The sequence below is a fragment of the Chelonoidis abingdonii genome, chromosome 4 (genome assembly GCF_003597395.2).
Source record: "Chelonoidis abingdonii isolate Lonesome George chromosome 4, CheloAbing_2.0, whole genome shotgun sequence".
In the NCBI taxonomy this organism is placed as follows: Eukaryota; Metazoa; Chordata; order Testudines; family Testudinidae; genus Chelonoidis; species Chelonoidis abingdonii.
Window position 1 is genome coordinate 87,481,089 of NC_133772.1, and position 24,361 is coordinate 87,505,449.

At 40.6% G+C, this 24,361-nt stretch overlaps 1 protein-coding gene across 9 annotated transcripts in view; it reads right to left on the bottom strand.

The window, feature by feature from the left end:
• NUMB (NUMB endocytic adaptor protein) overlaps nucleotides 1-24,361 on the bottom strand; it is a 135,022-nt gene that overhangs the window by 49,129 nt on the left and 61,532 nt on the right. For 8 of the 9 annotated variants that reach the window (XM_075065432.1, XM_075065430.1, XM_032781359.2 and 5 more), the window contains one exon: nucleotides 5,426-5,568. In XM_075065432.1, the coding sequence (XP_074921533.1) occupies nucleotides 5,426-5,551 (126 nt within the window). In that variant the 5' untranslated portion in view covers nucleotides 5,552-5,568. Of the gene's footprint in view, nucleotides 1-5,425; nucleotides 5,569-8,853; nucleotides 8,913-24,361 lie in introns of those variants that run through there. The other variant, XM_075065428.1, reaches the window with a different exon arrangement.

Genomic DNA, 24,361 nt, shown 5'->3' on the forward strand with positions numbered 1-24,361 from the left:
ATTTTTGTAAAACAAAAAAACATTTATTCTTAAGGTTTTTTTATATAGCGCTTTTATCCAAAGAGCCTTACAATAGTTAGCTAACGGCACAAACGACATTTGGAAAGATCCTCAGCAATTTAAGTGGTCCGCAAAAACAGTTTGAGAACCTCTGACTTATGCCATAAAGAGACGGGAAGGGGACACAGAGGACCAAGCTGCCGGGGGGTGGGGTTCAGCCACCGTTGCTCCGGCGGCTGCCAGAGGGAGGAGCCCTGGACAGCCCTGGGACCGCTGCTGGGAGCCACTGAGCTCAGGCTGCTCCTACCGCCCCCGGGTCCACTGATCAGGCAGTCCCTGGAGCCAGCCTCATCGGCTGCTGCTTGGGCAGTCCACAGGGCCATCTACCAGGGGCCACCAGAGCAGCAGTTGGTGTGGCTGGCTGCGGGACTGCTCGAGCGGGCGCCTGAGTGGCTGGCACCAGGGACGGTTGCTTGGGGTATTGCAGAAATCATGGAGCCCTACTTATAAGTGTGGAAACTTATACATGCAGACAGGGGATAATATATGTCAATACTGAAGACTATACCTGTGATTATAAATATTACAAATCTGGGTGACTGGGCAACAAAATGGCAGATGGAATTCAATATTGATAAATACAAAGTAATGCATATTGGAAAATAATCACAACTATACACAAAATGATGGTGTCTAAATTAGCTGTTACCACTTAAGAAAGAGAGCTTGGCGTCATTGTGGATAGTCAAAAAAGCTAACAAATTTTGGGAATCATTAGGAAAGGGATAGATAAGACACAAAATATCATATTGCCTCTACATAAATCTATGGTATGCCCATATCTTGAATACTACGTGCAGATCTGGTTGCCCCGACTCAAAAATGTTTTGGAATTGAAAAAGATACAGAAACAGGCAACCAAAATTATTAAGGGTATGGAACAGCTTCCATATGAGGAGAGATTTACAAGACTGGGACTTTTCAGCTTGAACAAGACATAACTAATGGGGGGATATGACAGTGGTCTATAACATAATGACTGGTGTTGAGAAAGTAAATAAGGAAGTGTTATTTGTTCCTTCTTGTAACACAAAAACTAGGGGTCACCAAATGAAAATTAATAGACAGAAGGTTTAAAACAAACAAAAGGAAGTATTTCTTCACACAACACAGAGTCAACCTGTGGAACTCTTTGCCAGAAGATGCTGTGAAGGCAAAGACTATAACAGGTTTTAAAAAAGAACTAGATCCGTTCATGGAGGATAGATCTATCAATCACTATTAGCCAGAATTGGCAGGGATGCAAAACTATGCTCTGAAGTGTCCCTAGCCTCTGTCTGCCAGAAGCTGGGAATGGATCACTTGATGATTACCTCTCCTGTTCATTCCCTCCGAAGCACCTGGCATTGGCCACAGGATACTGGACTGGATAGACAATTCGTTTGACCCAGTATGGCTGTTCTTATGAAAGATTGCTGGACTGCATCTCTCACCAATGTAATCCATAGAAAGCAACAATGTCAAGTCATTCAACATCCCATCTCCATTCTATTTATCTGTTTCCCTTCTCAGTCTCAAACCGCCTCCTTTCCCTTAACCACAAGGGCAGAGATAGCAATGGTGAGAGCTTTAGTGTAGCTAAGGTGTCAGTTGCCACTAGTCTTTTCTTCACCATCACATTGCTTAGACTTGCTCTGAACAAGGTGAACAGTGATAAAAGCCAACAGTAGCTTTTAGCTTCTGAAATTGCAGAAGTTTTAGGAAAAGAAGACTAGTGTAGCTGCAATTAACTACAGATTTAAGAATTTTAAATCTGACTACAACATTTACAAGAGGGTTCAGAGAAAGCTAGTGCTTTTAAATTTTCTATTTTCCTCTATGTAGTTCCCCATTCCAGAGCAAAAATGACTGCAAAGTAAGCAGAATACCACACTAACATTAGGCAAAAAAGCAGAGCCTGATAGCTACATCTTACCCCTCCTCCATCTCTACATTTCATCCCCTTTACAAAGAAAAGGTAGACATATAGCAAACACTTTAATTGACTTTAGTTAGCCTTTATGCTAGCAATAGGCCCATTCCCAAAATAAAGCTCAGTGATATAAGTTAAATAAATTGTTTAGTACTAATATTTTAAAAATACTAAGCTCCACATAGCTTCAAATTCCAAGTGTATGTTTTACTTCAGCACAGGACATTTTACAGCCTGTTGTAACAACATTACATGGATGATTCTCAGCTCTCTGCCAATTAGACTAGTAAAATAAGCCTAATCCTTTTAAGACTCTAAATCCATCATCATAATTGTTCAGTAACCTTTTGGGCATCTCAAAACAAAAGCTGATGGCAGACTGAGGCAGCAGTATTGTCTCCACAGCATAAGTACACTTTAACACAAATGCTCTCTCTCTCCGCAACATCCACTTATGGGTTATTGAAATGGAAGGTCTTGTTTCTATTTTCACAGTGTATCAGACTGTTGGGATCTTTGGAAAAAAGTCAATTTTAAATGTTTTGTTCTCCACTGATGTTCATCAGGAAGCAGGAACACCCATTTAGATATAAACCCATACACAACAGCATGTTTTCCTGAAGTATAGTGCATTATTGAACAGCCCCCAAGAATTGTCTGACAGGATGCGCTTCTTCAACAGAGCAAGGCTATATTCCTCTAAAGAACAAAATATAATTCCACCCACCAAACTAACAATTTCAAATTTGGTTTATCTTGTTTGCTCATAATGGCATACTTCCTGCCTGTATCTGTTAAATACTGGTTACCATCCACTTTAAATCCCAAAGCTAATAAACCATTTTCCATTACTGCCCATCTCAATGCATAGTGTACTGAGACACAATCAGAGCAATTTGCTATCATCATCAATAGGTCTGGTTAACTTCTGCAATTAGAATTCAACTTCTCATCTTAAATCTGAATTTAAATATGAACTCCATTACACACCAGTGGAGCAAGTAAGCCTGCAGAGGGGAACCTACCTGCACAAGAAGTATATTTATTCAGTCATTTTTCCAATAAGAACACCAAAAACCGACTCAATTCTATAAGTTAGTTACAGCATAGATCAGGAAAACATGGTTTTGATAAAGCTCCAGCAACAGTACATGATGTAAAGAATCATTTATTTGCTTACCTTTTTACCAGAAGATACTCATTTACTGTTGCATTGTTTTTAATCTTTGCGAACACATGCCCAAAGATAGGTGCATCTTACAATTCTAGGAAACAAGCATCTGCCACTACAACTGAAGATCCTAACTTGTAGCATAACACTTATGACATGTGAGAAGCTATCCATGCCAATGCAACATGTAGCGATCACAGAAGCAGTTTCACTTTGAGTTAATCCAGATGCCCAATAGACTAGAAGTTAGGAGACATCCTGGCTTTTATACCTAGCCTCTTACAATATCTTATTAGAGTTTTGAATCACGCATATTCTATTTATTACAGCCCCTCCCTTCTAGTCTAAGGCTAAAACACAGTATTTACATAGAGAAGCTTAACAAATAGCCAACATGCACATGCTTCAGAAGCCTCAGTATTTGGGGATACTATATATTACAGTTTTAAAAGTAGCAGAAAACACTTGTGTCTCTGAAGGAAGCCTTTAAAATGTCATTTTCCTTTCTGTGTACTGGTATGTAATCCTTCAGTGTCCAACATCTTAGAAGCTGACCAGTTTCTAGAGATTACTGTGGAGCTACTCAGGGTATGTCCATACTGCAATAAAAGATCCATTGCAACAAAAAGACTGACTGGGTTCATGGGGCTGAAAATGGCACTATACACATTTGGGCTTGGACTGGAGCCCAGACTCTAAAATCCTGAGAAAAGGAAGCGCCTCCAAGCCCAAGCTTGAGACCTCTCCCCTCATGGGGCTTCAGAGTCTAGTCCAAAATGTCTACACTGCTATTTTTTTTAGCTCTGCAGCCTCAATCCAAGTCAGCTGACCTGGGTTCAGAATCGCTGCCATAGGTCTTTTACTGCAGACATACACTAAGAACGATGTTCCCTAGTGGTGGTCAGAAATCCTCTCTCAAGGTAGGGTAGAACCAGGAAACCTGCTTGCAAGTCATCCTAACCATCCCAGCCTCCCCTATATTATGAAGCACCTGCATATCCTGGCCTACCCAACTTGTTCAGCCTAGGAACAGTCAGGAAGGCAGAGGTGGCATATGAGGCTGACTGAGCACTAGAGAAAAAACCTCTCTTCACCAGCATTTTGAGACAGGTAAGAAGGAGGAAAAGCCAAGAACTGAGAATACACCTCAGTCAAGGAAAAGTAGGGACCAGTAAAGGAGAGCGAGAAAAGAAGGGATAGAAGTAAAATCTGCTTAGGGTACTCAGATAGGCTGTATTTACAGTACTTGTTCTGAGGGTTCAAAAAGGTTAATTCCAATTTTAAATATTTATATACTTGATCCACTCATTAAGTCGCTGTGCATACAATCTACACATCCTAATATAGCAGTGTATCTTCCCAAGACTGAATATCTGCCACAACAGTAATGAAGAGTTAATACTAAATCTGAAGGCTAAATTCACTCAGTAAGTGTCAAAGAGGGATTTAGTATTGCTGTAAGTGCAACTCATAGTTCAGTCTTAACATTTGAGTCCATACTGATGCCTCCATAATATTTTTTTTAAATAAAACATAGCACTTTCCTGAACAGCCTACAGGTACGCTTGTAAGAATTAGATTTTTACTGTTAAATGTCAGTAAACATTGGTTTGTGTGTACCATTGCAATCAATGAAAAAATATTTCCATCAATCTAAATTTACAGATAGGCTAAAAGAAAAACTATGTTTGAGAACTTAAGAGGTTGATTTAATGATATTTACTTTGTATATTTTGACATGCAATGTTGATAATCTGTTTTAACCATTATACAGCTTTAACTCTTTGAATCTCAACATCTGTTATTAAACTGTCTGTCCCCCCACAGGATTTCCCACAAAAGTTTAAAATAAATAAAAATAAAAAGTTTTAAACCCATAATTTGTGCATCTGAAAATTTTTTAAAAAACTGCTCAAAAATTACCAATAATGTCCATTGAAATTATAAAAAAGTAAAAATCGAATTCTGCCAAACCAATGTACAAGGTTTGCAGACACTTGTATTCAGCCAGAGAATAAAAGCAAACTTATTATTTCCCTGCCCAACTAGAAGACTTCTTTCACTCAGGTAATATCCATATAGAAAACTCCCGAGCAAGCCATTTTCCAAGACATTTGTTGTATGATTCTTTTTAAAAGACTGCATCTAATCACACAGAGGTTTGACCATGAAATAGGTCAACATGTAATAAGGACCTCAGTGACCTATGCCTGCCAGAAAAATGTTTGCCTAGTAATGCATGGCATGAATGGCTAGAATGAGAGAAAGGCACAAACTCTTACCTTAACTGGAAAGCTGCATTTTCCAGTGCGAACCCCTTCTTCATCTGTCTGCCATTGGTGTGGCCTACTAGCCTCTGGAACGTAAACATCTTTCTTTCTCCTAAAACTCTGCCGTAGTTTGTTCATTTCTCAGTTTTCACGTCCTAGAGAAGAAAAATATATTTCAGCAGGTATCAAAATTAAGTTCTTCCACAGTTTAGGCCACCAATATCGCTATATGCTATTTTGTGGAGAATCTGTGCTTCCTTCTAAAATAGAAGGAAGTCTCTCAAAGGAAAGCGGCTTAGTAAACAAGGAGCCAGCTAGAGATGAGATCTGAGAAGGCTCCGCTTGTAGAAGGGTATTATGCTCAACTAGCCAACAGCAACATCAGATGGGGTAAAGTAATGGTAATCTAGAAGGAACAAGTTTGACAGCCCCCTTCCATCCTGAAATTTCTAGACACCTCCAAAACGAAGTCTCTCTTTTGACCAGGAGGTTTTAGAATGCAAACAAAACCAAACCAGGCAAGCCAGGTGACACTTGCACATGTCTCTTTAGATCAAGGGGTGATCCCCAGGAAGCATGGGTATTGTGTGTCCAAACATGTGAGCTGCAGGGCTTTGAAAGCTTGTTTCAAAAGCAATTTGAAAAGAGCACCATATTAAAAACTTACATGGAGAAAATTTCACAGCTGACATTTTTGCTTTCCAAATAAAACTATTAGACACTGAGCTACATGGAAAGTGATTCACTTTTGTCTGTGTTTACAATTCTTGACATCTCAGCAGCTTGAAATCCTCAAAGAACACAGCTATCACATAACTGAACACAGGCAGGGATTAAAAAAGCTAAAGAAACTCGCTACCAACTTCGTTCTTAGTCAACCTAGTTTTCAGAAGAAATGTCAACCCCTTTCCATCTGCCATCACTAAAGCACTTTGGTGATTCCAAATGACAAAAGGCCTGAGTTTTGTCATTAACTCCCCCCTCAAGCTTTGTGCAGCTGTCACTTTTTGTTATAAATTAACATGGTAATTGAGCAGAGCAGTTCTCTATCGTTTTACATGGGTGTGGTGATATTAATGAACCCGGACAAAGGAAATGAAATTTTGGATTGCCAGTAAGTATGTTTCCCTAGCATTCTTTATTTTCCTACAGCCTATTTTAAAAAGTGACACTGTCAAAATCATCATTTAAAGCTCTCTTTACTTCTTCATCTTTATGATTCGAGCAATAAGGCATCAAGCAGTATGCTTGTTCCTGGAATAGCGAATAGGAACTCCTTGCCAGAGAACGCTGTGAAGGCCAAGACTATAACAGGGTTCAAAAAAGAACTAGGTAAGTTCATGGAGGATATGTCCCTGGGCAATGCTCTGGAACCGCTCCCCACAAAGCCAGTCAGGACCTTGGGGAGCCTCCTCTCCCTTGGAGCAGACTTTTTCAGGACAAGAAGCTCACACATCTTCACCTCCTGGGTCTCTCCTTGGAGCATTCAGCATCCTCTGCCCCTCCATGTGCTTCCCACAGTGAGCCCGCCTAAGCGGGGTCCTGGGGAAGCCAGAGGGTCCTGCACCCCCACTTTGCAGTCAGACATGACTCTCAGCCAGCCAGTAAAACAGAGGTTTATTAGATGACAGGAACACGGTCTAAAACAGAGCTTGTAGGTACCGCGAACCAGACCCCTCGGCCAGGTCCATTCTGGGACCCAGCAAGGCAAACCCACACCTCTGCCCTCACTCCTCGTCCCCAGCCAGCTCCAGAATCAAAACCCCCCTCCAGCTACTCCTCTCTGGGCTGTGTCTCTGTCCGGGCCAGCAGGTTACCTGATCTCTGTTCCCAACACATTTAGCATCCCCTTGCAGGGGCGGGGAGGGCCTGACCATTAGTTGCCAGGCAACAGAGGGCTGGCCAAGTCCATCAATGGTTATTAGCCAGGATGGACAGGGATGGTGTCCCTAGCCTCCGTTTGCCAGAAGCTGGGAGTGGGCGACCAGGGATAGATCACTTGATGATTACCTGTTCTGTTCATTCCCTCTGGGGTACCTGGTATTGACCACTTTCAGAAGACAGGATACTGGGCTAGATGAACCTTTGGTCTGACCCAGAAGGGCCATTCTTATGTTCTCCCCATAACAATGTGCTGCCCCCTAGGGCAGTGGTGGATGGAGGAATCAGACTTGCACCCCAAGATAGTGGGATAGAGTGGGATTGTCTCCGCAATTTGATTCCTCTCCAGCAGCTACTTGAAACAATATTGTCCTCATTGCTCTTTCCTCTCCCAAAAGTCTCCTTAATTTTAATAAATTTGCAAGGGTTAGTAGTATTGGGCTTGTCAAACACGTTGGGAGTAAGCACAGAGCTCAAACACCAGATAAAAAGTGATTTAATCATTAAAGAATTTCTTAATGGGGGGGTGACTTGATTTTTGAATTTGTGGTTGGTAAAACTGTAGAGCAGTTTGGTAGTAAAAACAATTTTAACAGACAAGGAAGTGTAAACTAGTATGTGATATAACTAGAGTAACATCAAACATGGATTTGATTAACTAAAAATAAATAGGATGTGAAAATGAGTGCACCCTCAGCACCTGCATGCAAAGAGATCACATTTCTTATCACACACTCTGCTGATGACTGACAAAGTTAATCACGCCAAACAAGTAACTCCTCCACATTCATGAAGTCCTAACTAGGTAAGTTCAAAGTTCTTTGAATAATAAAAGAATGCTGAGTGTGCAAAGCAAACAGCAGAACAGTTCTAAAGAGGATAGAGTAACATTAAGTTAGAATTTTGCTTTACCCATGAAAAGCCTCTTTAAGATAAAAACATGCAGATTTAAAGAACTGCAGCCTCAAGAGCCTTAGGGAATATGAATTTTTATAGGAGCTGGGCACTTAACTCCCACAGGGTATGTCTGACCTGCAGCCAGCCCAGGTCAGCTGACAAGCTCACAGTGCTCATGCTGTGAGACTATAAAATTCTATTGTAGACTTTCAGGTTTAGGTTGAAGCCCTGGGACCCTCCACCCTCCCTTGTGAAGTCTCAGGGCCTAGGCTCTGGCCCAAACCCAAATAGTTACATTGCAGTTTTATAGCCCAAGTCCAAATCAGCTGATCGAGGCCAGCTCTGGCTGTGCCGTGGGTCTTTTATTGCAGTGTAGAGGTTGGTCTCTTCTGAAAATTGCAGCCTTCTATTTTGTCTACGGATTATTTTACACTAAGAGGCAGAGTTAACCAATAACCATAGAGTAGGACTGGTTGAAAGCTTTCCATCTCAACTGTTACTAGAAGATTAGTTAAAAACTCAAACACAATTTTTCGTGAAAGTGTCTTTCTGTAGAAATTTTAATTTTCTGTCAGAAACCCAAATAGGCCAAACCCCAAAATATTTTGGCAAAAAACAATTTTGTTTGCTACATTGCCTCATGGAAGTTGTACTTTGGTTACTTCATCTCCCCCATTCTCCTCTATGGATCAGGCTCCCCACCTGAATTTCTCACATCTTGCCCCACGGCTATGGGACTCCATGATGCACTTTCTTCCCCAAGATGGGAGACTGATGCATCATTCCAACCAGATTTATTTCAGCCAGAAAGTTCAGCCTACAGAGGAGAAAAGGAACATGAGAGACCCCTGAACTACATCTTCCATGAGGAACTATGGTAGCATTTTCACCAAAATATTTTCAATTTTCAGCAAAAATATTAACGTTTTGTGTAAAAGACAAGCCCATTTTCCAGGGAGCTCTAGTTATGAGGGTGTGCTTTCACAACTTAGTTGCCAGAATTGAAATGGACCCTCTACAGCAATAGAAGCTATTACCTACTTAGGATTAATTTCTGTCCAGCTAGTCAGACAACCATTTGCTGCAACAAAGAAAAACAATGGAGAATTGAAAGAAGCTGAACTGTTATCAGAATCACCTGACAGCCCAAATAGTTTGTCCTACAGCCAGCCACTTGATTGGCAATGCACATCATCCCTGTCCCGTCAGATTTAAAAAATTTTAAATAAAGCTAATGTTAAAAAATTATATAGTACACAGGTTAAGAAAAGAGTGTCTGTACATCTGGATAAAGTGCTTAGATTTGCTCAGATGTTAAATAAGCAATTCACACTGGATGCATATCTGAGATTCAGGAAACGAGGACATGGATTGCTGTCACTGTGACAAAATGGTCAAATTCCCATGACAACGTTCTCTAAATGATAATTTAAAAACCCTAGCATTAAAAAAAAAAACAAAACACTTAGTGTCCCCCCCGCCCCCCCCCCCAAGTCATTTGCAGATTCTTAGCACTTTCATATAGTTGTAACAGGTATCCAAGAACATTATTGTAAATCCTCCTAGTCTAGCCCAGGCTAGTGATTTATTCTTTCTGTACCAAATAGATGGACACAGACATATCTATAGAATGGTTTCTATTCCCTCTCAGGGGCCATCATGGCTAAAAATCATCAGCTACTGATTTCTGTACTTATCACGTTTAGTGTTTTGCAATTTTAGAGTTTTATACAAACATGAAATCAGTCAATTTCCACCTGCTGGAAGAAGGAAGTATCCCATTTGTCTGGGCCAGGATAGGGAACTATGGAGAAATTAAATTTTATATTGTTTAGAGTTCTATTTAAGAGCCCAGATGGAAACCTTCCAAGTTTAATGCACAAAAATGTACTGCAGTTTGTTACAAAAAGCTGAAAGCTTTGAGGGAAGCAGAACCACTTGACTCAGGACTTATGTACTTTATAAAAATCAGTCATAACAGAGGAACTATTACAAGAGGTACAGTTCAGTATGTAGATGACTTTGCCCACTGCAGAAGTAATGAGAAAGGAGAGCAGAGAAAAACAATTCTTAAAAATCAAGGCGATTACCCCAAAAATAAAACAGACCAGTTCCCCACTAAATCCCAAATTTCTACAAACTAACCAGAGGTTAAATTAAAAAGTTATCCAAGAAGATGAGCCAACTTAAAAATTATTTTATTTTGTGCACTTGGCGTATAGTCAGTTTCACAGTTATGTATTGTCAGTTAGCCTGTAAGTTTCCCCTTTGTGTAGGTCTTTCACACAGCAACAGAGAAGAAGAGGAAAAATCTCCAAAGGCAAGTATAAAAATGAAAGAGTTGGCAGAGGGACTCTGGCAGGTCTGGTGTGGACACCTGAAACTACTTTTAAACTTTACTAAAGTTTAAATTAGCAGCAGTACAAGTTCTCATTCAGAGAGCTACTAGTTAAATTCTCAGTCTGAAGGACTACACAGCCAACCACAAATCTGAAGATTTAATCTTATGAATTTTAATGTGAACCAGGGTAGTCAAGCCACATACAAATACACAGCACTTTTTTCATTTGGACTGGAAAGGGATATGATCCATTTTAGACCAAGTCTTGGATTGTGGGTATGGTTTGTGAAACTGTTCAGGGTGCATGGTACCACCTGTTGCCCCACCCATGGATTAAACAAATACTGAATGTTTTCCAGCTCCCTTTGATCAAAAAAAACCAAACAGGTCATATAAGGGCACAAAGCACCAATGAAGTCTTTAGCCAACAGAAAAGTAATTAGGAAGATCATGAGAGAGGAAGCTCCCTGTGCAATCCTCCTGTTTTGCAAGGGAAAAACAGCCTTTAAATATAAGCCCCTTGAAAAAAAATAGGTCAGATTCACTCATCTGACTCCAAAAGTAAACAAATTTCAAACTAATGGAAAATACAAAGTTTAAAAAAAACAATTTTTATTGAAAAGATTCTTCTAGAACTGCATAACTAGTCTAGCCTCCACATTACATTGCAAGTCAGTGCACATTTTATGACAGGGCTCTCTTTAAAACAAGTCAAGAAAAAAAAAACTGCAGTTTTGGCTACACCTATTTTAAGTCATGCCCATGCCCAGTAAATAAATAATGTAGCTGCCACCTATCAATGGATCTTTTTTTAATAGTTAAATTAATATACACCATCTCTAGCGCAGAGTGACAGATACGCTGTCCAGAAATTAAAATCTAAATAAGAGTTGGAGAAACAATCATTCTCCATTATTCTGTCTGTAATATGCTTTGTACCAGAGGAACTCAATGTTAGGTGTAAGATATTTCCAAACTTCTGACTAACTACTTTTTGCTGCTTTCTTTCACAGTCAGATATTTCTGAGCCAAGAGGAGATACAAACTGTTGCAATCTCACTGGGAATCTGGCAAGGGTGGTTGCGTAACTGATTTACAAGGGAAGTAAAACACTTGAGACACATTCTTCTACATTGTTAGGAAGATTTGCATCCCAACACAAGATTTGTGGTCTGTGTTTTTGCCTGTAATAAGGTGTTATTTGATATCTCAAGTTTCATGGAAATGATACTTTGACTCCACAAAGCTTTCACGATTTTACTATGCAATCAATACTGCAGAATAAGTAAACATGAAAAAATAATGCATGTATTTCTGGTTTTCCAGACTTCACGTTTTAATCTACAAAGAGTTTATGAGGTGACGCAACAACCAAAGAGTGCTTATAGAGTCTCTTATAGAAACTAATGTTTATTGTTGGTGCTTTAATATTACTAAAGTATTAATTTAAAAGACTTGGTTCATGACAGTATTTCTGTTCATCAAAAATGTGTCAAAATATTAAAGGCACAACAATAAAAAGCTTGTTTTAAATATTTAAATACATATACATACATAAAAAACTGTGGTCAATTTAATAATTTCAGAACTATTTAAGGGGTATAATAAAAATTTTTTTCCGGTAAGAGACAGATACAGGCTAAAGAAAATGTTATAACCAGGTTAGTTTGCCTCCAGCCACACTGGGCTACTAAACTGTTTTTTCCCCTGTTCAAGAGCACTTAAGTCACTCTTAAACATCGTTGTGATACATGGTGGTTCTTAAGCTGAGTCTGTAATGGAGTTCAGTGTGGGAAAAACTGACACTATCCCTTCCCCAGACCTACTGGGAAAGTGAACCCTTATTACATTTTATCAGCATCACTGCAATTATTCTTCAGTGTAAGAACTGTGTGAAAGAATCTGTCCTCGCTTTTTATACTGAAAATCATACTCTTTCTGTATGCTTTTCAGTGCAGAGTTTTGTTTTGAATCAGTTTATTCTTTTTGGAGGCTTGGATGCTGTAAAATCTAATGAAATCCAGCTCTGTTCACACTGATGGAAATGGAAGAATGCACCATATGAGCACTCATTTACTGAAGCATAGCAGTCCTACTTAACGCATCACAGTATCACTAACCATGTTATACATTACAGGACTTTCCAACCCATTTACCCTTTCATTACCAAATTAAAATCCAATAACGTACATACTGGGGCAAACTTTCTCCTCTAAGATAACAAAACTTTTGCTCTTCTCTCCATTTTAATAGTATATTGGTTTAAAAATCTGCATCAACTCTTTTAGAATGTTTTGTATTTGGCTTTGAAATAGTCAAGTACTTCTGATTTTCATTTGGGTCGGGGTGAGAGGAAAACAGGGATGGAAGCAGTAATGGGTACACAATGAAGAGAACAATCCTAAGTAACACTGTTTTGGTAGTAGCGGGTTGCATATAATGATTTTTGGGAGACCTGTCAGAAATCAGCTCTGTGAGAAGCAAAAGTCCTGAGGTTAAGATTGCACAGGTTACAGAACTACATTCAGATCAAAGGAATGGGGTACTCTGGCAGAATACCGCATGAGACTACTCATGAAAGATCGGTGGTAGCTATCAAGCACCCCAGACACCAACATCCACATATGAATTTTGGAAACAGGGGAAGAGTAAGTGAACTCTGTCCAGGCAGGACTGGTTCAGTTCAAGCCAGAACTGAAGAACCTATGCTTGAAGTCTCACTGTGAGAACACAGAAACAGATGGTAAAGTAACACAGTTGACTGGTCTAGTCTCATTTCCTTTATGACATACCAAATAATTGAATATTACCTGATCTTTACAAAATGCTAACAATAGCAACTATGTGTAAAAACACATTTATTCTTTCCTAAAATTTTAGGATTTTGTTATTGGGTTATTAAACATTAAACTAATTCAGCATTAATGGCAATGCAGTTAAAATACCTGCAGCTACCTGGCATCCTGCCCCAAAACTGGGAAGGTCATACTCAGTATATATGAACAGCCATATAAGCATCCATAGATTGTCAATCTGTAGGTGGAGCAAGGAATGGGTTGGCAGATTCAGATATACATTCAAACTCAACATTTAATATTCCATAAGAGCGATACTTTGAAAATGTCGGCAGTGACATAACGCAAAAAGTTACTCCAGACCTTTGTCAAGAGAAATACAGGTTTACAAGAGACCTTTAATATTCTTCTTGCAAGATAAAGATAAAGGATTAAATGCACTGTAGACGTAACAACTACTTCATTTACATATTGAATCCAGTTGCCCACTTGAACCTGTGCTGAAAAAGGAGTTTAGCCAGTGAGAGAAAACCCAAAACCTATCCACAAATTACTATTCTGAAGCAATGTCCCAAATTATCAGATTCCACTACTTTTGTAAACGCAGCGACATATGGTCCTGTATGACTCACTCCCATTTCTAAGAGGGAATTATTAGAGAAGCAATCCCCTTGTTATATATGCTCAACCTGAAATATACCTAAAATATTTTCCAAGACAGATGCTAGCTATACAGCAGGGGTAGGCACCCTATGGCACTCACGCCAAAGGCTGCACACGAGCTGATTTTCAGTTGCACTCTCACTGCCAGGGTCCTGGCCACCAGTCCGTGGGGCTCTGCATTTTAATTTAATTTTAAATGAAGCTTCTTAAACATTTTAAAATCCTTATTTACTTTAAATACAACAATAGTTTAGTTATATATTATAGACTTATAGAAAGAGACCTTCTAAAAACGTTAAAATATATTACTGGCACGCGAAACCTTAAATTAGAATGAATAAATGAGACTCGGCACACCACTTCTGAAAGGTTGCCGACCCCTCCTATACAGGGTGCTGTGGAAGCTGCCAGACCCATCAAATGTTAAAAAGTAATTCGGTTTTAATTAACAGTTTACATTATTCTAAAATGGATGTAAAATTTTACCTCTGACCTTTGCTTAGCCTTTTGGGAAGCAGTAAGAGAAGTGTTCCTGCTTGGCTGCAATCATGCATGCATGGAATGCTAACAGATCAAACTTCCCTTTCCAACTGAAGGCCTTCTCTTTTAGCCAGATATATTTTATTTTATTTATTTTATTTTATTTTTATTTAATCTCATGAATCAGAATTGTTTATTAAATTTCAATTATGTAGACCCATGGAATACCTTTGAAGGCAATGGTGTTGTATAGGTGCCACAAACGGCATAATTTGGCCTGCCAGAACCATTATTAATGTGAAAAGATGGAAACAACCCAGCATGAATCAAGAACCAGGCCATGTCTACACTATGAAAAGTTTTGTATGCATGGCTATAACAGTCAGGGTGTGAAAAAAACTACATAAAAGCTGACATAGCTATGACAGCAAAACACCCACTGTAGACACAGCTATGCCAACAAAGGAGTACTTCTGTCAGCAAAACTGTTGTCATCCAGGGAACAAAACCTTTCTGTTAGCATACTCTGCATCTACACGAAAGGGCTCTACTAAAGCACAGAAAACATCTGCTTAAAGTGCAGTGGCATTCGAAAAAAAATACGTTAGGAACCATTAGGAAGGAGATAAATAAGATGACAGAAAAGTCATCATACTGCTACTATATAAATCTGTTGTGCATCCATACCTTGAATCAGTGGTCCCCAACGTGGTGCCCGCGGGTTTCATGGCGCCCACCGGGGATGTGTGTGCGCCCGCCTACTGCGCCCTGCTGCTGAGAAGCGAGGCTGCCGGACAAGCAGCCGCTGAAATGCCACCAAGAAGCAGCGTCATCAAGAGGCATCGCCACCGAAGTGGCACCAAGAAGCAGCGGCATTTCGGCGGCAACGTCTCTTGATGCTGCTTCTCTGTGGCATTTCGGCAGCTGCTTGTCCGGCGGCCACACTCCTCTGCAGCATTTTGGCAGCTAGTCATCTGGCGCCCGCCCACACACAAAGGTTGGGGACCACTGCCCTGAATAGTGCATGTAGGTCTGGTTGCATCGTCTCAAAAAAAGATATTAGAACTGGAAAACATACAGAAAAGGGCAACAAAAACAAACACAGGTATGGAACAGCTTCCATATGAAGAGGGATTAAAAAGACTGGGACTGTTCAACTCTGAAAAGATGACTAAGGGGAGATATGATAGAGGTCTATGAATCATAAATGGTGTGGAGAAAGTGAATAAGGAAGTGTAATTCACCCCTTCATATAACATGAACCAGGAATCATCTAATGAAATTAACAGGCAGCAAGTTTAAAACAAACATAAGGAAGTACTTCTTTACACAATTCATTGTCAACCTGTGGAACTTGTTACCAGGTGATGTTGTGAAGGCCAAAAGTACAACTGGGTTCAAAAAAGAATCGGAGAAGTTCATAGAGGATAGGTGGGTCCATCATTGGCTATTAGCCAGGATAGTCTGGGATGCAACATCATGCTGTGGGAGCCTCTGAACAAGTGACTACTAGAAGCTGGGGTATATCATTTGATGAAGTGACCTGTTCTGTTCATTCCCTCTAAAGAAAACAGGATAGTGGGTTAGATGGATCATTGGTCTGACCCAGCCTGACCATTCTTATAGCTATACCAGTACAGCTCTGTAAACTGAATCCATGTTGATTAGCCCCAGATTGAGCTGGCAGTTTGCAAATCCCACATTTAAATGTGATGACTCATATTGCTAAAAATATCATGAGACTGGTTTAAAAAAATCAAAACAAAAATAAATCGTGTTCTTTTTATTTGCTTTTTAGTTTAGGTCTTTAGGGTGTGTTCAGGTAATGTTGTTCTACACTTCTCTAAAGCTGTAAGGGAGATAAGTATATTAAATGGAAGACGAGACACTCCCAACCACAGGATTCCAGGAATTTGGGCTTTAAGAAAAAAATCACCAAATATGGCAAGCCTCAAAATCAAAGCACACAAAAGTTAACAACATTGATTAAACCCACTTTTTACATGTAAATTAAGAACATTTAATTTGGATATCAATGACTGAGAGAAACCAAAAGACCCACAATGCCATTTTTACATAGTTATTTATTGTGATCTCACTTTAAGTGCTTCCTATCCAATCTTAACATTCAAGCCTTGTCTACTCTACAGAGTTTTGTTGACAACAGTTATACCAACATACCACAACCGCTTTAAGGTGCTGTTGCATGTCTAAACTATGTTCCTTGTGCTGGCAGAGTGCACCCACACTAGCAGCTCTTGCATTGAGACAGAGCAGTGCACTGTGGTAGCTATCCCACTGTGCAACCGGTCACAGGGTACTTTGGGAAGGGTTTGCAATGCCTCACGGGGCAGGTACAACATCACATGATGCAGGTTTCTCAATTCCATCGTTCCATGGGCATCCTACTAGATTACCAGCAAGTTTTCAACTGAAGAGGGAGGAGAGAGAGTGCAAGAGAGAGCATGAGCATGCTGACACTCAAAGTTCAGACAGCAACTAGAACAACCAATCTCGAGGCAGGGGGAGAGGGTCACACCTCTACAGCTACACACACATTAGCCCCCACCTCCCTCCCCGGCTCTGCATGACTCAGCAGTCTCTCCCTCTCTTCCCTCCCCGCAGCAGTAGCCCGCCCTGCCTGCCTGCCTGCCACTGTGTTCCTAGTACCCTCGAGTTCTCCCATATCCTCCTCAGTCCACAAACCAACCATCCATCCTTCCTCAGTACTCCAGGCAGGAGAATGTGTTGTTGTTTTCCTCCGGGCATGTTCAGCATATGAACTCTCCATGCAGAGGAATGTCAAAGCGTCCTGGAGCTTTGAAAGGGAAGAGGTGCATGCCTGCAGGGCAGCAGAGTTCAAAACAGTGAGCAGAGCTGTCACCGCAGGCATTGTGGGATACTGGGGGAGGCCAGTTACATTGACGTAACAAATGACAGCATCTACACTGACACTTTGTTGCTTCAACTTTGCCACACAAAAAACAGTCTGTGCCTCTCATCAAGGTGGTTTTATTTTGTCGGCAAAAGAGACAAGTTTTGCCACAAAAAGTAGCATTGTAAGGTATCCACCTTCACTGTTTTGTCAGCAAAAGCTGCCTTTTGTCAACAAAACTGTCTAGTGTAGACAAGGCCTTAGGAGCTTTTTGTATGGAATACAAAAACTTTATTCAGTGTGCCAAGTTCTTTGCTCCTCAGAGGTTCAATCTGATTAATGACTTCTTAAAATTTATCTTAAATCCCATGTAAAATTTTACTCTCCACTTTTTTGACCAAAAGAAGTTATTCTGTATTTTCTAACTACACAAAAAGCTTTTGATAATGGGGAGATGTTTTTTCCCCCTCCAAAACAGCAACACAGGTTACTCAGCAGCTTTGCTGCAAGACATGAACTCCATCAAAGCATGCCTCCCCTCATATGTCCTTGCACTGCTTGTCAGGTCAACATTTTTCAGTTTGAGCATTTGCTTCAGAAATGAAATGATCATCCAAGGTCTTGCTGAAGCTCTATCCTAAGTGAAAACTCACTGGTACAAATCCACACAGTCTGCAGCGTTTTAATGTGTTTTAGAAGGTAACCCATTCCACCCAAATTTGGAATATGGTGGTTTCAGTGAATTGAAAGAAACACTTATTTGCACAGTGAGCTGTACTCAGTTTTTCAGTTTCATATGTAGAAAATAGAACTAAATTCAAAGAGTAAGAATTCCCATTCCTTGGAGCAGCCAACTGAACTAGCAGCAGTGGCTGCAGCACTACTCAGGAGGCCCAGAATCCAGTACACTAGGTCCCCAAACAGAGGCCAACTGAGACAAGAAATAGTAACCCCATAGATACAAGTGTAAAGTACAGCCACAATGGTCTTCAAGAGTGTTTTATTCAATTCTCAGATCACGAGACTGATTAGAGGAGAGAAAAATCTGGGAGCAACAGAAGGGGCACAAAGCAGTTTTACCTATGGTCAAAATAACTGAAGATAAATTGACTCATTTTCCAAGAAGACTGAACATCTAGTAAAAACTGCAGACTGTTACTAGGTTTTCATCTCAATTATGCTAGGACAGCGTCCACACTGTACTAGGCACTTTCCAGATATAACAACATAGTACCTGCCCTGAAGAGTTTGCTATTTAATGTTTAAACAATACTTTTATTTTTTGGACACATTAACATTTGTAGGCCTGTCCAAAGCAAATCACTTGCTTCATAACTCTTTTTCACAATACTTTTTTGGAAAATTTACCAAGAACCTGACAATATTTCACAAGTCTGTTTCCTTTAACAAAGGAAAGACAATTGGCTAATTAATTTGAGATATCACAGTTATACCTTCCTCTACAGCCACACCTAACAGTAGAGAAATATGACAGGTTTCAGAGGAACAGCCGTGTTAGTCTGTATCTGCAAAAAGAACAGGAGTACTTAGGGCACCTTAGAGACTAACAAATTTATTTCAGCATTCTGTCTGTATCTGTAAGAGTTTTTTCATGAAGCTGATGGATTTCCACTCCATACGCTAAATGCAGTGCCTTGCATGGTGTCAAGTATCAGAGGGGTAGCCGTGTTAGTCTGGATCTGTAAAAAGTGACAAAGAGTACTTAGGGCACCTTAGAGACTAACAAATTTATTTCAGCATTCTGTCTGTATCTGTAAGAGTTTTTTCATGAAGCTGATGGATTTCCACTCCATACGCTAAATGCAGTGCCCTGCATAATGACAGGTTTCAGAGTAGCAGCCGTGTTAGTCTGTATCAAGTTTTCAGGTCCCCACAGCAGCACAAAGATAATGTTTTCAGTGGTAGGAATCTAATTCTGAAAACAAGATTAGAGGTTCTTAACCATCTATACAAACTTAAAAATGCAGTTTCTAGTAAAGGTATCCTTATTTAATAAGATTAAACCCTGGACATAATATTCACCACTTTCAACATTAGGCTACATCTCTTAATAAAGTTTCATATAGCCTCAACATGTACAGTAATGATACACATTACATTCTTCATGACTGCACTAGAACATAAAACCTAAACTCTGATCTTAAACTTAACATACATGTCAGCTATATGCGCACAGGTGAAGTGCATTAAGTCCCCCCACCCATGCAGAAGTTATGGGATCTGAATATAACTATAGGGAGCTGGGGAGGGGGTGCTTAATTCTGAAAGTCATGTCATTTACTGATGTGCCTAAGTAGTATTTGAAAGACTAACTTTAAGAAACCTTTATTTATTGAAGTCTTGACCTAGATGTTTTGTGGCAGGAACAGAGATATTTCCAAAATGTCAAGTATGGTATAGGAGAAGTTAATATGCATTATATTGGTTGTAGGAAGTGATGCCAACTTTTCCAATTTTGTCAGTCTTGCAATATTTGCTGTTTTTCTTAAAATCCCAGCTCCTTGATTCACTTGATTTCATAAAAAATCTTAGCCTTCATTTAAGTTGATAGCTCTCATGGTTGTAGAGAAAAGTTTGAAAACATTAACTATAAAGGCTCAACAACTCAGAATGCAAGCAAAAATTCAAAATGTATCCTTTAAGAGTCCCATGATTATTGGGGCTTGGGTTATGATTTTTGACCACTTATCAGGAAAAACATTCCTGCATCATTCCCAACCCAAAGTTTTCTGCCCCCTCTCCCTACCTGACAGGGATGCCAATGCTGTTTTCTCTTCCCAGTTCTCTCTCTCTCTCTCTCAACCTTCAAAACAACCCCAATTCCTTCTAGTAAGGCAGCTACTATTACTGCATCTAGCCAACATTTGATAGAGTAGGCAAAGAAAATACATATTTCTCCACAATTAGCCACCCTATTTCCATCCATAGCCATCCTGAACAGGAGAATCAGAGGTTTCCGAACACTGGATTCCCTCGCTTTCAACACAGAGCTGCATCCAATGAGCAACTAGCATCACTTTAAGAATGGATATCCACATTGATAACCACAGACACTTATACCTAAGACTACTACTACTGCTTCATGAATACTTTGATGACTTTCCCCAAAGAATTAACCCAATGGAACATAAAGCTGTCACCTAGAGGAGGAGGATCACTCACAAGCCATCCTTCAAAGTACAGATGGAGCAGACTGATTAAAAAAAAAAAAAAAAAGCCCTTTCAAAATGGTAGTTCAATTACAGAATAGTTAAATGGTAAGGTTTCAAATGCATCAAACAATTAATAAGAGCATGAACCACATAGCCTTTTATATGCTTCTCTGGTGAATCTACTCAGAGTTTGAATTAATTTATTCTTTCTACAAGTCTGTCATGCCTTCATCTGTTTGGGGCTGAATCTTCTTTGTTTAGAGGAAAGCTTATCAGAAACCAAGAGAAACTAAAGGCTCGTCTCAGACCTAACCAATTGCCCAAGACACTTCTATCACACTTATTTTTGTATTTGTATTTAAACAACTCCCTAAAAGAGACCTCAATTAAATTGTGGAAGTTTCTGAAATAAAAATGAAAGGAACGTGGAGACAAGGCAATAGATATACATTTGAATGACAGAGTTCTTTAAAAATCAAAAGTTCATAGACTTTAAAGTCAGAAGGGACCATTATGATCATCTAGTCTGACCAAACAACTTTGAGACAGGAGTGTGGAAAACAAGCACAGCACCCTCCTGCCACCCCTCCCGTATTTAAGTTTATTGATTATAATAAAATCATAGTAGCTCTGTTTATGGTGGGAGAGAACAAAAATTTCAATTGCTATTGATATAGCAAGTCCCAAGGCATCAGACCTTCCGGAAATTGGTATCCCTTCCTCAGTTAATTCACTTCATACAAGTAACTATGACAAAGGTTTATTAGTTATATTACTAAAATTAACAATGACATCACACCTTTGCAAATCTAGCCTACTACTTCATTGTTTTTGGTGATTAGTCAAGTAATTATGTCTTATACAGAACAGAGAACTCAATCCCTTTTACAATATTAAACTTTTAATATGAATATTAATCAAAACTTGAGAGGAATAGCCAAAAGGTAGGTAGATAATATATCAATGGACATAGTTTCCATAATTAGTCATAATAATTCTGCCTTTGCATCACCATGGCAACAAAACTGTCTTAGGTTTCTGATCAGTTTTATTATACTAAATTGCAAATAGGGCTTATTTAACATTTAGCTAGCCAGTCCACATTAGCTCATTATTCATAGGTTTTTTGGTGTAATTTTATTAATCTGTTTTTCCCTGTAACTGAACCAGACAGTAAATTGCACCAAGGGACACTTCATTGTGTCAGCTTTCAGACAAGATTTAATCTACAGTTATTTGCACTGTAGTAACCAAGTCCTTGGCCTACAATTGCTACAGGATCAGTGTCACCTGCTGAGAGTGTAAGTGCCTCATCTTTGTTACAGTATTTTTCCAGCTGCATGAGTATATAAACTTGATATAAAGTAGTTCTGTTCCATCAGTATTGTCTTTCACATATATTATTCGAGACTTCTGGCCTCCTACATTTAGTATACCTCCTGCCCATCCCCCTATGTCAATAGCTCCTTTTTTCATGGCAATACAAGTAGTTGTGTTAATTTTACCTCTTTCTAATAAAAGAAATCTTAGAAATGAACCCTTCATTAAATCAGTGCAGGCCTTTGCATATATTTCCCTTGCAATACTGTATCCAAATATCTCAAAGCAGGTCTTTCAGAAAAAAACCATAATGTTTTCAGACAAACCCTATAACGAATACATTTAAATTAAATCCTTAATGAAACTTAACATTGATTTGCAAATTTAAATGACCTTGCATTAATTGAAACTGCTTTTTGCAGAATAATCTAGAAATTGATGAAGCTGCAAGCATTATGCAACCCATGTCCAATGGTGGCTCCAGGCACCAGCGCTCCAAGCATGTGCCTGGGGCGGCAAGCCGCGGGGGGCGTCCTGCCAGTCACCGTGAGGGCAGCAGTCAGGCTGCCTTCAGCGGCATGCCTGTGGGAGGTCTGCCAGACCCGCGGATTTGGCAGCAATTCAGCAGCAGGTATGCCGAAGCCACGGGACCGGCAGATCTCCCACAGCCAAGCCACCAAAGGCTGCCTGACTGCCGTGCTTGGGGCAGCAAAAAATCTAGAGCCACCCCTGCCCATGTCATAAGTGCAATAAGACAACGAACATGTTATCTAACTAGATTTTAATTTTCCATCAAAAAACTACTTGGGGAACACTAAAGTTGATCAGCTGTACACTCAAAAATCAGGAAAGGCCAAAGTTAAGGTTGCACAAACATTAATGCTGTGTTTCTGCGTTATGATACAGACACTATTTCTGAAACAATTTACAGGATTGTTTTTCATGGGGCTAAAGTAAAGATTAAGAGAATTCTTTGATAACAGCAAGTGAACTGTTTACAATTATTGTTTTTGACATCAAGAATCAGCAAACATCAAGACATACTCAAAGACTGCTTTCCATTTCAGCATGACACTTTGCAAATCATTTGCATCGTATAACTATTGAAACAACCTTCATTCACCTGTGAACGAACTGAAATACCCCAAGCCACTTGGTTAAGCAGATTTTAATCAAAATGCATCAGGTCAAAGCTACAGAAATATTGTGTGCTGCTGTAACTCACCAACCAAGTTACTGCATCTAAATGCCAATCATTGCAGAATGAGTTGTTGGCTGAACTAAAGATCTCAGAATGAGGCCTGCAGAGAAAGGTGATGAACATTTGCAGTTTTTTCCAGTTATAAAATTACAATATATTTCATACAAAGCATACCATGTAAGATGATATATGAAAAGTCATGATCTGTTTAAACTCACTGTTCTGCCCAAATATGTATACTGTTGGTGTTAGGACTGCCAGGTGTCCAGGTTGCAACCAGATCACCACTCAAAAAGGGACCCTGGCAGCTCTGGTCAGCACTGCTGACTGGGCCATTAAAAAGTCTGGTTGTGGTGCAGGCAGGCTCCCTACTCACCTCCTCACAGCTCCTGGACATGTCCCTCTGGCTCCTAGGTGCAGGGGCAGCCACGAAGGCTCCAGACACTGTCCCCCCGCAACTCCACAACTGTGGCTAGAACCTGGAACCGCCTGAGGTGAGCCCACACCCCAACCCCCTGCCTTAACCCAGAGCCCCTATCCACACCTCAAACCCCCTCATCCCCAGTCCCACCCCAGAGCCCACACCCTCAGTCAGAGCCCTCACCCCCCCTTACACACTCAACTCCTTATTTATGTCCCCACTCCAGAGTCCGCACTCACTTTCCCCAGCCCCCTCCCACACACCAAAGCCCTCATCCCTGGCCCCAACCCCAAAGTCCTCACACCTTCCTGCACCTGCCCCAGCCTCAGGGCCGGTGCAGCCATTTAGGCGAACTAGGCAGTTCGCTAGGGCGCCAAGATTTGGGGGCGCCAAGAAGTGGCGCCCCCCAAAATTTTTTTAAATGGTTGCAGCTGCTGCTGCTGGAGGGGCTGAGCTGCCAGCAGTAGCAGCTGCCTGCCGCCGGCAGCCCACAGGTGTGCCCACGGGTCAGGGAGTCGCCGCCGCAAGGCCTGCGAAAGCCCAAGGGCCCCCCCGTCCCACCCGGGTCCGCAAGCCGCCGCCCAGCCCAGGGTGCCCCCCCCAACGGGGTCGGAGCCGCGCTCCGGTGGACCTGCCGCAGGCATACCTGCAGCAGCTCCGCCGGAGCCGCGAGAACTGCGCGCGGGGCAGCAAAAAACCCAGCGCCTAGGGCGCCAGAAACCCAAGCGCCGGTCCTGCCCAGCCTAGTGAAAATGAGTGAGTCAGCAAAGGATGGGGGAGAGCAAGCGACTGAGGGAGGGAGGATGGAGAGAGTAGGGGGCGTGGACTTGGGGAAGGAGCAGGGAAGGGTGGGGCAAGGGTGTTCAGTTTTCTGTAAATAGAAAGTTGGCAACCCTAGTTA